This window comes from Balaenoptera ricei, chromosome 19 (assembly GCF_028023285.1).
Source record: "Balaenoptera ricei isolate mBalRic1 chromosome 19, mBalRic1.hap2, whole genome shotgun sequence".
NCBI lineage: Eukaryota > Metazoa > Chordata > Mammalia > Artiodactyla > Balaenopteridae > Balaenoptera > Balaenoptera ricei.
Window position 1 is genome coordinate 21485248 of NC_082657.1, and position 16308 is coordinate 21501555.

The 16308-nt window shown below is 45.1% G+C and overlaps 1 protein-coding gene across 1 annotated transcript; it reads right to left on the reverse strand.

Moving 5' to 3' along the window:
• Nucleotides 1-4812: 4812 nt before the first annotated feature.
• On the reverse strand, nucleotides 4813-15725 carry CCNE1 (cyclin E1). The gene is made up of 12 exons (XM_059904288.1): nucleotides 15497-15725; nucleotides 14980-15031; nucleotides 14785-14872; nucleotides 14489-14557; nucleotides 10120-10265; nucleotides 9872-10007; nucleotides 7241-7387; nucleotides 6602-6697; nucleotides 6249-6383; nucleotides 6027-6138; nucleotides 5777-5934; nucleotides 4813-5478 (listed from the first exon to the last, which is right to left on the reverse strand). Exons 2-12 carry the CDS (start codon nucleotides 15000-15002, stop codon nucleotides 5356-5358), a joined length of 1233 nt encoding a protein of 410 aa, XP_059760271.1. The 5' UTR covers nucleotides 15003-15031; nucleotides 15497-15725; the 3' UTR covers nucleotides 4813-5355.
• Between the last annotated feature and the right edge of the window lie 583 nt (nucleotides 15726-16308).

The following is a 16308-nucleotide window of genomic DNA, read 5'->3' on the forward strand; positions in this document are numbered from 1 at the left end:
TTTTGGTATATTCACTCAAGAGAAAACTCTATCACAGTTAAAAATGAATAAACCCAACCCTACATGTGTCAACATGGGTAAATCTTGAAACTAATGTTGAAAAAAACAGCAAGTGGTATTATGATGTGTGAGGCTTGATTCCATTTATGTGAATTTTAAAAACACCCAAAGCAATGTCTTCTGTAAATCTATTGCTTGTGAATCCAACTATAAATGATAAAATTCCAAAAATATGTGTGGAAATCATCCATGCTGACCTCAGGGTGGTGGTTTCCTCTGAGGAGGAGAGAAAAACTATGGGATTAGGGAGGGTTACCAGGGGGCCATCAAGTGTGTCTGTGTGAGAAGTCAGGGAGGGCAGAGAAGTCAGGGAGGGCAAAAGTTTTCTGGAGGGAAGGTGGGGTCAGCAGTGCTGTGGCAAAGATGCCCCGTGAGATGAAGGCTAAAGGGTGCCACATGGCCATCATGGGTGGCCTTGGCAAGGGTAGTGTGTGGTGTGTGGGGACAGAAGCCCCACTGGAGGAGCCTGAAGGAGGATGGACAGCAGGTGTACATGATACTTTCAAGGAGGCTGTCCAGGAAGGGCAGGAGAGAGATGGAGCTGATGTCTGGGGAGGGCCAGGGGCAGACCTCGGGGGAGGAGCCTAGGGAGGCTAAGGGCGCCTCAGAGCAAGTGCCACGTGTTCTTGGAGTTCCCATTGCAGGGCTACTCCCCTCCAGGGCCTCAGTCTGACAGCCTACCTTAGTATCACCAGCAGCATCAGCGGCCATAATAGCAGCGGCAACCATCTTTTATTGTTTCTTTTTAATGTGCTAGGTGCTATGCTAAGCATTTTTTATGCATTCTCCCATTGAATCTCCCTTTTAACTTCATGGGGCAAATACTGTTATCATCCCCATTTCACAGCTGAGAATTACTAGGCTTGGAGAAGTTAAGCATGGTGCCCAAAATCACATTGTGAAGTGGCAGGGCCAGGTCCCAGCTCCAGGTAACTGCCTCCAGAGTTGAACGAAGAAATGACATCAGTGTGGGCCCCAGACAGGGTCCGTCTCCTGCAGGAGGTGAGGTTCCAGCTGGCTGAGGATGCAGAGGTGCAGGGTCCGAGATCACTGTGGCCTGGGAGTGATGCATGGCAGTCCCTCAGGCGGGGCCATTTGGAAGTTACTTTCACTGATGCCCCTTCGTCTTCCTTCGTGCCCCTCGCGGACTGCACAGTCACTTTTCTGTGGCACAGAAGCATGACTCTGGGCTTGTTTCCTCAACCTCTGTGCCCACATGTCGCTTTGAGCTCTCACTCTCCTCTTACACCCCAGCTCTGCTGCCAGGGATAGCAGGCCCGTCTTGAGCTTGACGTGCAAAAGCCCTTTGTGATGTAGCCTTTGTCACCTCTTCTGCCTCGCCTCCCTCCTTCAGCTCCACTTTTCCAGGCCTGCTGGGGAGGACTCAACAGCCTCCCTCTCAAGCACAGGTACGGCTCCCACTCCATGCTCGCTTTTCGTATCGCTGCCCTCTGGAGGATTCCAGCTGTTCTTCTGTCTCCCAGGCTCTCATGAGCTCTCGGTGGTCTGTGCCCTGCATGCTTTTGTCTCCAGGGCTGGTAGCGCCCAACGCACAGCAGGGGCTCCCAGGGGAGGCCAGCTCACACATCATGCCAGGGACACCAGCATCAGACATGCACCTCACCGCACAGTCAGATGCTACACAATGTTTGGAATTGGCATTGATCAGTAAAATGATTTAAAAGGGGGGCAGAGGGAGTGTTTATTGAATAAAGGATAGCATTGCCCTCCTGTCTGAGGCTCCTGGGAAATAGTACCTGTTAGCCTGTGAAGCTGAGCACATTAGAGTCTTCTGAGTTAAATTTGGAATTGGGATGGGGTAGGAAAAATCTATGCTCATTGAATACAAAATGCAATTGTCTGTCAGTGCAAGAACTAAAGAATCTGCCGCAAATTATATTTAAGACTCTATTGTCACAGGCAGATTAGCTAATGCTTGATTTTAAGTATAGGCTTCTAATGCTATTACTCCTGGTTAGCTCTGCCTGGCAGGTAACCTTGTGGAACAAATGACTGCATTGCTTGAATAACATATTTGATCAAACAGGACAATTCTTTCAAAAATTGAGTTCTCTGTGGCAATTTGAGACCTGTAATCAGCAAATTAGATGATTACAGCAGGGATAAAAATAGTCTTCTAACAATGTCCAAGGTATAAATGTGATTTGAATTTCAAAATGCTGAACATGTGGTAGGAAAATGCACGGTTGGGTAAATATGACTAGACGTTATCAGATTTGATTTCTCTTTCCATCCCTGCTCTGAGGTACAGCCTAATTTTGCCCAAATAAACTCCAGTCTCCTTTGTGTCTGAGTTGGAGAAGTGTAGCCTCACACTAAGCTCCAGATCTTAAAGGACCCCACAGTTTTGCTTACCGGCCTCAGGAACATGAACCTCAGCATCCTTTATTCACCCACTGGTATGAAATGACCTCCGTGAAACAACGAGCTGTCCAAGTTCCATACGGGGGACCTTGGAAAACCTTCAGCACCCACCACCTGAAGACCAGTGTTTTCTTTCTTGGGCACTGGGGACAGAGACCTGACAGCAGCCCTGATGAGGGCCAGTGTGTGAATTCTGTGAGCTGGGGTGGGATGTGAGGGTGTGGTGTGCTCTACCACGATCCAATCAGTCTTTATGGTTGCTTTTGGTAAATTACTGTTTCTCTAGCTCTAACACAAGTTAAGTTAGAACAAGGGCCCACACTCCCGTTGCTTTTCGGGGTCCTTCCTGCTGACACATCTCTGCCTCAGAGCATTTGTTCACCAGAGGTGACTAGAGCTGCCACTTCCACCCCTGCTATCTGTTTGATACCACCTCGCCTCAGCTGGTTTCAGATGAATTGCAGAACAAACGTGATCTGGTAAATGGGTATAGAGCTGACCAGTGAGGGGCCAAAGTTTATACTGACTGCTAGCAAATGGAAGAAGCTCCTTTAAGAGGGGAAACTTGATTTTACTTACTAGTGGCATTTAGGGTTTCTGGCAGGGCCACAGAAAATATTGGCTACTATGGATTTCACTTACCTTCTGGGATTTATCCTTTATTAGCACAGATTATTAAGAGCTGCCTGTGGCAACACTGCCATTTAAAAAAATACTGAGTCTCCAGAAATGCAGCCCTCTGACAATTCACACGTAAGGCAGCCTCATCTCAGCACTCAGTAACTAACACTCTCTGCAGTACAACAGCTTGCCAAACGGTCCATGAAGCATTTACCTCAAACATGCTTTCAAACCAGTGTTTCCTCACATTTGCCAAATGTAAGCTCTCAAACTTATATAAAATTTTGAAAATAGAAATGTGTTCAGTGCCATATTTTTGCACAGAATGTCAAATATAAATTAACCACTTTTAAGATTTTTCAAGCCACAAATGATCACCATTAAAAATTCACTACTTGGGCTTCCCTGGTGGCGCAGTGGTTGAGAATCTGCCTGCCAATGCAGGGGACACGGGTTCGAGCCCTGGTCTGGGAAGATCCCACATGCCGCGGAGCAGCTGGGCCCGTGAGCCACAGTTGCTGAGCCTGTGCGTCTGGAGCCTGTGCTCCGCAACAAGAGAGGCTGTGATAGTGAGAGGCCCGCGCACCACGATGAAGAGTGGCCCCCACTTGCCGCAACTAGAGAAAGCCCTCGCACAGAAACGAAGACCCAACACAGCCATAAATAAATAAATAAATAAATAAATAAATAAAATTAAAAAAAAAATACATACTGAAAAAAGCACACAATTTATACGTGTACATCTCTATAAAAAAAAATTCACTACTTATAAGGCAAGAGCATCTCTGAGATGAAGAAATAATTAGCTAGGAGTATCATTTGACTAAATACCATTACATGTAGATTTATAATGCATATTAAGAAAACTGTATTAGAACTGCCAGAACTATAACATCACAATGTGAAAAAGTAGGATCGCTCTCAAATTTCATATAAATATGGTAGATTAAAAGTGGCTGTTTTTCTTTCTACTTCAGATAGATTTTTGCAAAATAATAAAATACCAAGTTGAAATAAATGATATTTATTTGCTCATTCACCCTCCCTTAATGAACCCATACATACACCAAAGCACTGTGAGAAAATGAAACAAGACTTGATGAGGCCATCACTTCGGGAATGTCCCACAACACATGGTGTGACCTGTACACACTGGGCCTCACAGGGGACAGTAGCCGCCCCTGCTGGCAAGGCACTTGGTGATTCCATCAGTGGTCAGGGAGCAGGCTATATACGAATATCACAGCCTTGAACTACATATAATTCTACTTTGCATTTTCTTGTTCAAAGCGTAGTTTTAGGCTACTATGTTAACAAGTTCTCCAAACAAAAAAAAATACTTTAGGTTAAGCTTTGGGTAAGGATGAAAAGAGTATTAAATAACACTAATTACAGATACTTTATGACCCTTGTCCTGTGCTCGGGAAGGAATCATACCTAAGAATCCTCTCGATGCAGACGTGACTTCACTACTATCACCAAAGCCATCCAGTGAGCCCGCCCGGAGCCACCACTGCACAGGGCACTGTTGGAAGATGCCAATCAGAGCCTCATTCCAGCTCAGGGGCCCTGAGGAGGCCTGTGAGGCTGCACCTGAAGCTCACTTCAAAAGTTTTCTTTTAATGTACTTGCTTGAGAGGCTTGAGCTTCGAGAAGCATGAAGTTAAAAGAGAGAACCTGATATAGCCACAGTCAAAGTTGACTCCTAACTTAAATTACCAGACATAGCTCATAAAACCAGCTGTCTCAAAGACAGTGTTTTATCTTTATTAAAAAACGGATAAACATAGCAGCACTTACAAAACAATAGTTCATAAAAGGCATTGTACACTGTCAACTGATAGTATGGAAAGGGGAGGCCCCCAGCATAGCTGGTTGTGGGCTGCGCATCGTAACGCTCACAACCACCTGTTCCACTTAATACGACTCGACCCAGAACAGCCAGGGGGAGACCAACAGCAACATGGCACTCCTCAACTTCAAGCCTTTGTTATTTGTGTGAACAGTCAATCAAGTCAAGTAGCACCCTCCTTAGCAGCATCTGGAGCACTCATTGGTGTTCTGGAGGTGGCTGGTGTACTTGACCCACTTATTAAAAAAATCTAAGCATTCAATAAAAAACACTTCTCCCTGTCCAATGCCATCCACAGAGGCCTTCTGTTGCAGAAGAGACATGCTCTTCCATTTAAATATCTGTAAAAGCTAACGCACGCCTCTGCTGCAGTAGACGGGAGAGAACTGGGGGCAGGCACTTCCGCACAGCTGTCTTTGGTGAGGATGCTGGTGTGGTCATGCTGTTCCTTGCCCACTGCTCTGCTTCTTACTGCTCTGTGGGGGGGTGAGGACCCCAGTGGGGAGAGGAGAAATCCTATTTTCTTCAGACAATATGGCTTTCTTTACTTGGGCTTTGTCCTGTTGATAAGAATAAAAGCCAGAAATGTTAAAATGGAAGAATGTATCCTTTGGGCTTCACTTACTTTGCGCTTTTTTCTACAGAGATGAGTGAAGGAAAAAAATAGCAAAGAACAATCTAAAAGTCTCTGGGCTACATGATACTTAGAAACAGGATCTGTTGACCACCATTTTTCTTTGCCACGGAATTAAAAGAATTGGAGTCTTTTTGGGATATCTGGAGCCTGTGGAAAAGAGAGTGAAGAGGCTGCTCGGGCAGTTTTAAGAATTCGTCTGGGAAACAAGGAACAGTACTGACCAGCAAATCCAAGCTGTTTATATGGGTCTGGATGTTGTGTGCATCTTCAGCAGGAACTCCCCTGAAGTGCTTAAGTTTGGAACTTCCTGTTTCCCTTATAACCATGGCAAATGGAACCATCCACTTGACACACCTCTCTATATCACACCACTGATACCCTGCAATGAAAATACATATTAGGCTCAATCTGAGGCCAACAACTGGTTTATAAGTTCAATACACCTGTGAATGGACTGGAAAGCCAACGTACCTGAAACCTTTTGCATCAATTCAGATGAAGAGAAATGATACAAGGCAGAAGCAGCAAGTACCCCATAAGAAAATTCTAAGCAGCCGACATCCAGGACACAGAGATCTAAAAGCTATGGAGAAGAAAAGAACACTGAGGGACACGGCCAACACACATCCCTTCTAGAGTTACTCAATCTAGTGGTGGGGTAGGTCTCCCCACAGAGGTAATAAAGCCACTTACCTCTGCAATCTGTATGAAGATTTGCTGAGGATACTGCGGCAGGAGCACTTCATAAAAATCATTTAGATATGCAACCTGCATGTATACATTCAGCCAGGACACAATGGTCAGGGGACTTAAATGCCACTTAAGGGCCTAAGGGAAAACAGAGAGAAAAGAGAGACCAATGGTTGAAAAAAGAAAAAGACATTTCTACTCCCTTTGGTCCTCTAAAGGAGTTCAAAATGCAGCCATTTCCCATGCCACAATGTGTCCAGCTGGAGAACACCTAGCCAGATGCACTCATGCTGAATATAGAAAAGATATTATGTAGGAATTTTTAAAAAGGACTGAAAAACTAACTTGTAACCTACCTTCATAATGATTAATTCCATGGTAAGAATTTCATCTCCTGAACAAGCCCCATCTGTAACATAAGCAAACTGGTGCAACTTTGGAGGATAGATTTCCTGAAAGGAAATAAAAGGAAGATACTACTAGCAAAAAGTCCATCTCTGATAGTTTTAGCTTATAATGTACCTCCCAAATTATTCTTTTTAGTATGCTGACATAGAAAGAAAGAAAGGGTACACTGATGGGATAAATACAAGAGCCACTCCAGTGGTTCAAAATGCATTAATTGTGAAAGAAATGAAACACTTACCCACATCAATCAATCAATCAATCAATCAATCAAACTTTTACTCAATGGGGAGCTTTGAAATTTTCACCTTTTCAACATGTTTGAAAGCTGTGCCCATCCACCCTTCTAATCACACCAAAATTTTAATCCTCTTAGGTCAAAGTTCAATTTTTTTGATTAAAGGAATTATATTAACCTAAGCATTTTATATACTCATACTTTTCTTGGTTAATTTCTAGCTTTTTTGTGTGTGTGGCTGAACTTTAGAAGGCCTCAAATTAGAAAAATTTAGACAAATAGTTGACCTCTTCCCCTAATCTCAGTGGAGCTCAAGCATGTACTACATAACAAATATTTGAAAATTATTTACCTCAAGTTTGGCAGCAATAAATAAAGATGAAATCCCAATAAGCTGTAAAAGCGTTTTTACAACATTTTGTTGTGTTGCCATATACCGATCAAAGAAATCCTGTGCCAAGTAAAATGTCTCTCTGTGAAGTTTATAGACTTCACACACCTGAAAAAATAGTAAGTTTTAGAACAGTTACTTGAGAAAAAAAGAAAGACAAAAAACTTGTCATGAGTTTGGTGAAGGATAATATAACCAAATCAAGAGAGAGAACCTGGCTTTTCTGAAAGGATGGTTACCTTGCTTGTCCCTAAGCACATGCACAATGGAAAACTGGAACTCAGGTATAAGGATGAAGTGTTCTGTGATCTATAATATAAGAGCAAATGCTCATAGGCTGCGGAAAGAAGGTACATTCACAGCCTGTTAAAAGCAGCATTTCAAGGAAAAATGGAATTTTCTCAAAGAAAGGTGTCCCCCTTTATAAGTTTCATTATGACATGAGGAAAGAACTACCATATTTCTTCACAATGGGCACTATCAGTATGAAAGTTTGAAAGCTGGAACATACATTTATTTAAAGACTACAACACTAAACACTAAAACACTGTTAATCTGTTAATCACAAGAGGCAAATGGTGTTTTAAAAACATTAAACAAAAGACTTGGAGACCTAGCATAGGCTCCCTTTAGACAAACCCATTTATCTCGGATTATCTCAGACTATAAAATTAGGACAATACCTGTTTTGCCTACCTCACAGGATTGCTGTGAGGTATGGTGAAACAGTGTACATGATGGAGTTGAAAAGGACCAAGGAAATATTAGACCTCAATTCATTACTGTCATCAAATGTCTGATTGTGCATTTAAAACTGCTGTTCCTAAACAGTATATCCCATGTAAGTACACTTCATGGGGTTAATAAGTAGAAAAGGCACCAAAGGAAACAACAAACAGAACATTAGTAGAAAACTCCATCAATCACCAAAGAATGTTTCTGAAGTCCAGGTGGAGCCATATTTAGAGTTAGTTTTTATAAAATAACACAACTACAATAGGATTAGAAGTAAAATTAGAGCTTCTGTTCTCTAAGGAACAAACTTTCAGACTATTTTACCCAGCTCACCATTGGGCACACAGCGTAAGCACTGCCTTTCTTACGTACAGACTTCTTGGCTGGGCTAGGGGCTGGGAAACTTAACATCGCTGCAGACGAGCCTGCCTGTGAACTGTGGACCCAGTCTTGTCCCACTGAAGACATAAAGGTTACCATTCTTTTCTATCCTTTCAATAGTATTACATGACTTTTTTGATTGACTTGCAGGGAAAATCATTTCTTTAAAGTATCAATTGCATCAATGGCATCAATTGCATTATATAAAATAGAACCTCTCAGTCACAACATCTTATGAGCTGAAGCCTGAGAGGTTAAAGCATACCACATCTAATGCTTCAAGGAATTATAAAATGTTCCAAAAGGCCCATAAGGGCTATGTGCCATGGTGGGTCTGTGGACAACTGCAAGGCCAAACAATTTGTACATTTGTACATTTTCTATGTTGACATTTTCAGGGACCAATAAAGAAAAGAAAATTAAGAATGATAAAAATAGCTATCTTTTCTTGCCTACTATGTAAACTGTACTTCATATACACTATTTCTAATCCACACAAACTCTGCAAGCAAATATTGCTAGAAAACATTACAGATGAGAAAACCAAGACTCAAAGTTAAGTGACTTGCCTGACTGAGGCACACAGACATTAAATGGCAGCAGGGGATTCGATTCTAGGACAAGCACAACAGGGGTACACATACCCCTGCTAATACAGACTTCCTAAAGGGTATGTGGCACAGTTCATTTTTAGGGAATACTTAAGACACTCAACTTCCATATGTGCTTTCATATAACGGATCTGCCTGAGATGTCCTTCCACATCACAGAAGAAAGCCCACTTGTCACCCACCCAAGGCTTACAGAGGTGTCCAGGAAGTGTCCTTAATTGAGCCACTACTGACTGACCCACACTTCCTCCCAGAAAGAGGTGCACTGCCTATACAATATTACTTTTTATGTTTGACAATTATTTATCACAATTTGTAATACTTGTTATTTTGATCAATTATTGTAGAGAAGTATGATAGTGTGATCAATAAAAGATTTGATCAATATATTTTGTTAGGATAAAATTCTGTGGGTAAAGAGAAATGAATCCCAAGGAGTTAAAAAGAAACACTGTAAATTTTCTGACTTAAAGATAAATTTGTTCATATATTTTTAAAACATTTGGTAGTGGCTATCAAATAGCTGTTACCCACATTCCACTGTGTTCACTCAAAAGCAATTTGAGTGTACAGACTGAAAGATCAAATATCAATATTTATGATTAATTGGAAAATACAACCTTTGCAACTATTTAAACTTTGAGAAAAAAAATTAGATGCCAACTTAAAAATATCTAAGGGGTAAAGATACTTCAGAAATTCTTTTAAGGAAGTACATAAGCAAAAAAGTTAGGCCACTGTACTATAGACACAGTTCAGAGACACAGAATGTGTCAATGGAATCAAACACTTGAAGAGATTATAACAGCACAGAAGAACCTAGAAATGGCCAATGCTTCTAGTTAACAGGAAGGCTCCAGCTCACCTCCATTAACCAATCTAGAAGAATCGCTCGCATTTTAGGCTGCAGAAGAGGGTGCCGCTGCATAAAGTGCTTATCCCTCAAGTATGTCTTTTCCTTGTTTAACATGATTTTCCATACTTCCTCTCTATTTGCCCAGCTACAAAAAACAAAAGCAAGCAAAAGACAGGTGTCAGTATGCATCCATACTAGTGAGGCGGGAGTGCACACAGGGAGTAAGAGATCCAGAAGGCACTCAGCAGCCAGCTTACTTCAGTACAGGCAGTGGCGAGGCTCTGGATGGTGTGCAACTCTGAGGCTTATATGCAGAATTTGGGTATACGAGCTCATCCTCTTCTTTGTCAGGTGTGGGAATCAAGGAGCAGGGGTTTTCACAGACTGTATTACTGTCCCAAGGCTGTAAAGAAAGACACATTAAAAAAATGTTTGATGTAAACCAGCTGTTTTTACATTCATTGATTTGTCAAACAGCCAGTAAAACAGAAAATGTCTTCACGCTGGAGAGAAATCTCTAGGCCTAAGTCAATATTCTGGCCTAAATTAAGATGGAGATAGCATGGAAGACACAGAAATGACTCCAAGCTTTCATTGCATTTTGTCATTAGCTTAGGAGTCTATGCAGCAAAACCTAAGAAAACTACAGTCAGTAGCATTTTACCCTCCACATCATCATCCTCATATGAAGTGTTTGAGCAGCAAAATAGATGCAGGAAGGGTAAGACAAAATGCAAACAGCTCTTACGTTACCAAAAAAACAAAAGAATAAAATCTATTGGCAGCTCAGTAAGATACTGAGCATGACTCCTAAAGTGTGTTGTGAGATTATTTGGTCACAATTCAAAGATTTGGTTTTTTAATAAGTACAACTAACCTAATGAAATGTCTTAAAAGTGAAAGACAATTTCCAGTAAAAGCATTTACATAAGCACTCCACAATCACAAGTATAGAAAAATCAAAATGTAAACTGATTGCCATCTATAATTAAAGTCTCCCCACTTTAAAACAAAACCCACCAAATGTGACATCTTCCTTTGGTTGCAGGTCAAGCCAAAATTATTACATAACGGGGACCTTTCCTTTTCCTTAACTCAAAATGAAACAAAAGGAGTATCCGCCTAGTTAAAACCGAATCAAGCAATAGTCACAGGATATATTAAAAAGTCTGTAGAGAGAAAGCTTAGATATTCCTGAAGACCTCTGAAACCCACTCCAAAGCCTTGCAGAGTGATAAATGCTAATTGAATAAACCATCATTAAAAACCCAAACAATGCTTCTTTTAAAGATTCCAGATACTTAATTTAAGTCAATTTTTAATATTTGGAAAATAATTTCATTTTGCCATTTAACATTTTTCCTTTTTTTTTTTTTTTTTAAGAGGTTAATTACATAGTCTTTGAATACAGTTGAAGATATCAGAGTCCTTGACTGTGCTTTTTATTTATTCAAAGGTGGAAACTTTTTTTTTTTAAATTTTTTATTTATTTATTTATTTATTTTTGGTTGTGTTGGGTCTTCGTTTCTGTACGAGGGCTTTCTCTAGTTGTGGAAAGCGGGGGCCACTCTTCATCGCGGTGCACGGGCCTCTCACTATCGCGGCCTCTCCCGTTGTGGAGCACAGGCTCCAGACGCACAGGCTCAGTAGTTGTGGCTCACGGGCCTAGTCGCTCCGCGGCATGTGGGATTGTCCCAGACCAGGGCTCGAACCCGTGTCCCCTGCATTGGCAGGCAGATTCTCAACCACTGCGCCACCAGGGAAGCCCTAACATTTTTCCTTTTAAAGCTACTCTATTATCTTACTCTAAAGGACTATTATTGATTTTTAAAATTATAAAATAGTAATTTTATTGAAGACAGGGAATGTTAACAATCCTGCCAGTATGGAAGCTCTGTGAAAAAGTCTGAGACTCTTGGCATTTTTTTTTTTTTTTTTTAAAGCAGAGAGATCATTAATATTGACTAGAAAAGAGACAACGGAGAGGACTATAAATGAACATGGAAACTTGGGCTCTAAGTGCTGCCTGGAAGATATGGGACAGGGTGGCTATCACAGCACACCGGTCACTTTCAGAGGAAGCCAGAGCACTTTCAGGGTACTGAGAAGAGCAAAGCAGGATAAAGCTCTTCTCCATCCAATGTGCAAAGAATTGGGCATGCAAATTAACCATGACAGCTCTTGCCAACAGCTGTTGGAGAAGGGCAACATCCTCTTCCAGTTCTAATATCATGTGCTGGTAGTATTTCCTTGACTCAAAAAGGGTCACATTACAACTGCTTTAGGTTGCTCTTCATTCAACAATGAATTCTAGTTTTGAAAGCAGAAGCTGGTTGTCACCCTCTGTAGCCACATGGCTGAAATAGCTGAGAGGAGGCTTTTGGAGATAAAATGGTAACATTTCCCTACCTGTAGTTCACAGACAGATTGGGTGAACCACAAGCAGACAAATGGTCCCCAAAGTTGGCCTTTTAGGAACCAGTGGATGAAGCAGAATAATGAAGTCTGTATCATTTCACTTGAGTGTATACCATGTCTCAAAGAAAGCAAGATCAGTCTGACTTTAGGAAGGAACGGGGTAACAGCAAGAGACCAATTTTGATTATTCCCAACAACCCCTGACTCTTTATGCCACTTTTAACTAAGAATAAAACTACCTTATGCAAAATTATGTTCTGAGAAGTAACTAATAGAAATTCCAGGACTCCACTTCAGTAAAAAAGTTGGGTCTCATGCAAAAAATTGAACAACAAAAATGGATATGTTAAATAGACTTTAGATAAAAGAGTATTATCTTCATTGAGAAAAACCTAAGGTAAGAATCAAAGGTTCCATGTGGTCTTGATGAAGCAGTTTCATGGAGTTGAGCATGAGGGCTGCAAGTAGCTCAGAGCTGTTAAACAAGGCTGAACTATGATAACTCCAGAGAAAAATTCTGTATAATTAATTGGCAAAAAGGTTGTTACCCCAAAATTCTAGCTTCATGAATCTACACAGAGAAATAACATAAGACATTGATTGCTCCATAAATGATGGGTAATTTTCAAGCTATCTACTTTGCAAAATGTGTAGAAACCTGTTGTCATTAATCTCTGAACAACCATGAAAACGCCTTCTAGTGGGAAATAATATGGCTATTCATGTATCACATCTATCAACTCTCTGCAGTCCAAGGATAGGACCAAAGCCCTGTCTTAGGCACCCTAGGCACAGTTCAGGTTATCTTTGAGAACAGAAACTACTCTAAAACTCCAAGAAGTCAACAGGGACAGCTTTGCTTCATCCTCAGTTAAAAACTTCAATTCAAACCACAGGCGGGAAAATAACCAATCTTGAATTTCACAAAGTAGAGGTCCATTTTAGTAGAAATCCACAAAAATTAACTTGCTTGGTTTGAAGTCTTTACAGGGAGAAAAAAGGAAAAAAAGGAAAGAACTTGGAAGGCACTGTCTTATTTCCTTTCCTAGAGTGAAGTATTTCTTTTTCTAATACAGCAAGGAAATCATCAAGCCATTGTTCAATATTCAGTGGAACCTCCCCAGAAATACTAATTACTAGGGTCTTATGTGCAGTAACAACTTGTTACAAATAATGGGGCCCTCGGCTTTGAAGCCCTTCACTCTTCCGAACCCAGCTGCTATGGCTGTTGCTCACTGCCCTACAAAGCGATGTGCTGCCACTGCTAACCGAATCAGGTATCCTCAGCTCAAATACTATTCCTGCTCAGCTTTCATCTGCTATAGCGTCAGAAAGCCTAATCAGCTAGTTTGGAGATAGGCTGCTTCCCCTACTAGAGCCATAACTACAGGCTCCAGCCATTTCTGGAGGCAGAGAGATAATACAAGCTTTTTCTGCTAGGAACGTCTGATATTATGATGATACCATGAGCATGCAAGAAATATGGCGGGAACTCCATGAAGGAGGGGCAAGAGAAATGGACTAGTCAATTTTAAAAATGTGTTGAGATGCACATATCATTACACAGAACGTCCTACTAATACTCTGGTGGAGGCCAGATCAAGCTCCAGGTGGCAGTGATCACTGTAGGTAATTGCTGGATGGGCCAGAAGAACTTTCAGAAAGGGGGAAAAAGTTTGAAACATGACCTAAAGGGGGTGGGAGCAGGGAAGGGAAGTCCTTAAGCACCATGACAAAGAAACACAAGTGTGGATGTGTGCTTATGTGTACACACAAACCCCTATTCTCACAGTTACCCAAAGAGCTCTGTGTCAGGAGCCCTCCCCGCAGTTCACCAGCCCACAGAGAGGCTGTAGGACAGGCTCCGCCCCTGGCTTGCACAGGACTCTGGGTTACTTTCTTCCTCTAACTGAGTCTCAGTTTCCTCAAGGGCAAAAGGAGAGGACTGAGTTATGTGAGGTCCATTCTGGTTCTTCCAGACATCAGCGCATATTTGTCATCTCAGGGATGTCAGTCAGGAACACAGACCTTCCTGGAATCTCAAGGCTGGCAGAGGTCAGTGCCCACTGACAGGCACAGCGCTCAGTCGTATGGACTGTGGCCACAGTTAGAGAAAAAGCCTTCAGCGGAAGGCAAGGAAGTATGAGACTTAATGTGACCCCAAAAAAGGAGACCCTCAACTTAGACCCAATCAGAAAATGTACCTACCTGACTGCCACACTGGCTTCTCACGGTCCTGTCAATTTTGGCAACTTCTTCATCTGGATCCTGCAAAAACTAACATAAAACAACCCACACCCCAAGGAAACACACCAAACAGCCCAAAGACAAAAACACAGAGAGAGAGAAGAAAAAGAAAGCTGGTAAGGTTATGAGCACCATTTCTGCCAAACGCACCCCCCTTGACCCCCTATCAATAAATATGAGGTCAGAACCCAGCCTGGTACCCAGGTAAGATGGGGGGTGGGGGGGAATCCTCCCCCACCTGTCTCCTTTGTACTCACAACGGCCACATTTGCCTTCCTTTTCCTGGAGCGAACAGAGACATCGGTGCCGCTTTCCTCTTTCATGGTGCCGGGTTCCTTCCCATCCCTGAAAAGCCAGGATGGCACGGAGGTAAGAGTTCTCCCCAAATCTCGGCCCACCCCTCCCCCACCACTGCACACCTTCCCCTTCCCCGCAGCGGCCAGGCCACTCACCTCTCCTTCTTTTCCCTCGGCATGGCGCTGGGCGCAGGATCAAACCTCAGGCCTGGGGGCACGAAGCGGCAGTGGGGTGAGGACGGCCGGCGGAGGGGACCAGGGCCCGCCGGTCCGTCCCGGGCACCCCTCCCCCTCCCGCGCGGGCGGCAGCAGCGGCGGGAGCCTCCCGGGCCGGTCGGGAAAATGGCCGATGGGCCCGGGGTGGCCTGTCACCCGCGGCGCCGCCAGCGGCCCGCGATGCCGGGTCGGAACCTAGGGTGGGGGGGGGGCCTCGACGCCCCCCGAAACCCTCGCCGGCCCATCGCCTCCCTCGGGGCCCCGGCTGCCTCAGTCTTCCCCTCAACACCTCCCCGTAAGCTGTCCCTGAGTCACCCTACCGGGTCACCCCGCGCTGACGCCTCCAGGGACCCGGCGACCCGGCCTCGCCCCACCCCCACCCCGGCCCGGCCCGACCCGGGTGCTCCAGAAGTCCCAGCCTGCCGCGCCGTCCGGCAGCCCGCGGCGGGGTCCTTACCCGAAGCCGTCTCCGCGGCAGGCAGGCGGGCTGCACGAGCTGAGGCCGGAGGCAGGAGGCAGAGGCGAGCGGGAAGCCGGGAGGCGGGAGGCTGCGGCGGGCCGAGCGCGCGGCGGTGGCGGGATCCGCGCCTGCCCCCTACACCGCGCTGGCGGCCGAGCCGGCTGCTCCTGCGCCCGGCTAAGAGCGGGACATTTAAAAATCCCTGCGCGCGGAACGGGCCCCCGGCCCGCCCTCGCGCCCTCCCGCCACCCTCCGCCCCGCCCCGGCCGGCTGGGAGCCCCTCAGCGGCCGCCCGAGGGCCCGGGCCCGCCCAGCCACCGCCCTCAGGACCGCCCCACGCGGCGCGGGCCGGCCCCAGCGCTCCGGACCGCCAGGGGCGGGGCCAGCGCGGGGCGGGGCTAAGTGACAGGGCCTGCGCGCCGGAGCGGCGAGGCCCGGAGGCCGGGCGGGGCCTGCGCGGCTAGAGCTGCAGAGCCCGCGCGGGGCCGGACTCGTGGGCTGGCCCGCGCGCGCGGGGGGGCGGGGCCGCGCAGGCGGGACGCGGGGGAGCTCTGGCGCGAGCGCGGCAGAGGGGCGGGCCGCCGGGCTCTGGGGGCGGAGCCGAGCGGCGCTGGAGCGGCAAAAAGCCGCGTGGTCTGCGCGGGTGGAATGTAAACACGGCTGGCGGCTGGGGTTCGGGCCCCGGCTGGGGTCTGCCAGAAGACCCGACGTCCGTCGGCCTCCGGCGCGCGCGGCTTGGCCCTCCTTGCACGTCCTCCCCGCCCCCGAGACGCAGGGTTCCGGGCCCTGAGTCGGGGCGGGGATGTGCC

What these genes read in the sequence shown, in the direction of transcription:
- CCNE1 (XM_059904288.1), bottom strand. Translation starts at nt 15,002, where the DNA reads ATGCCGAGGGAAAAGAAGGAGAG. An exon ending in TCGCCACTGCCTGTACTGAA is followed by an intron (nt 10,008 to 10,119) that starts GTAAGCTGGCTG and finishes TGTTTTTTGTAG; the next exon opens with CTGGGCAAATAGAGAGGAAG. An exon ending in TTATTGCTGCCAAACTTGAG is followed by an intron (nt 6,698 to 7,240) that starts GTAAATAATTTT and finishes ATTTCCTTTCAG; the next exon opens with GAAATCTATCCTCCAAAGTT.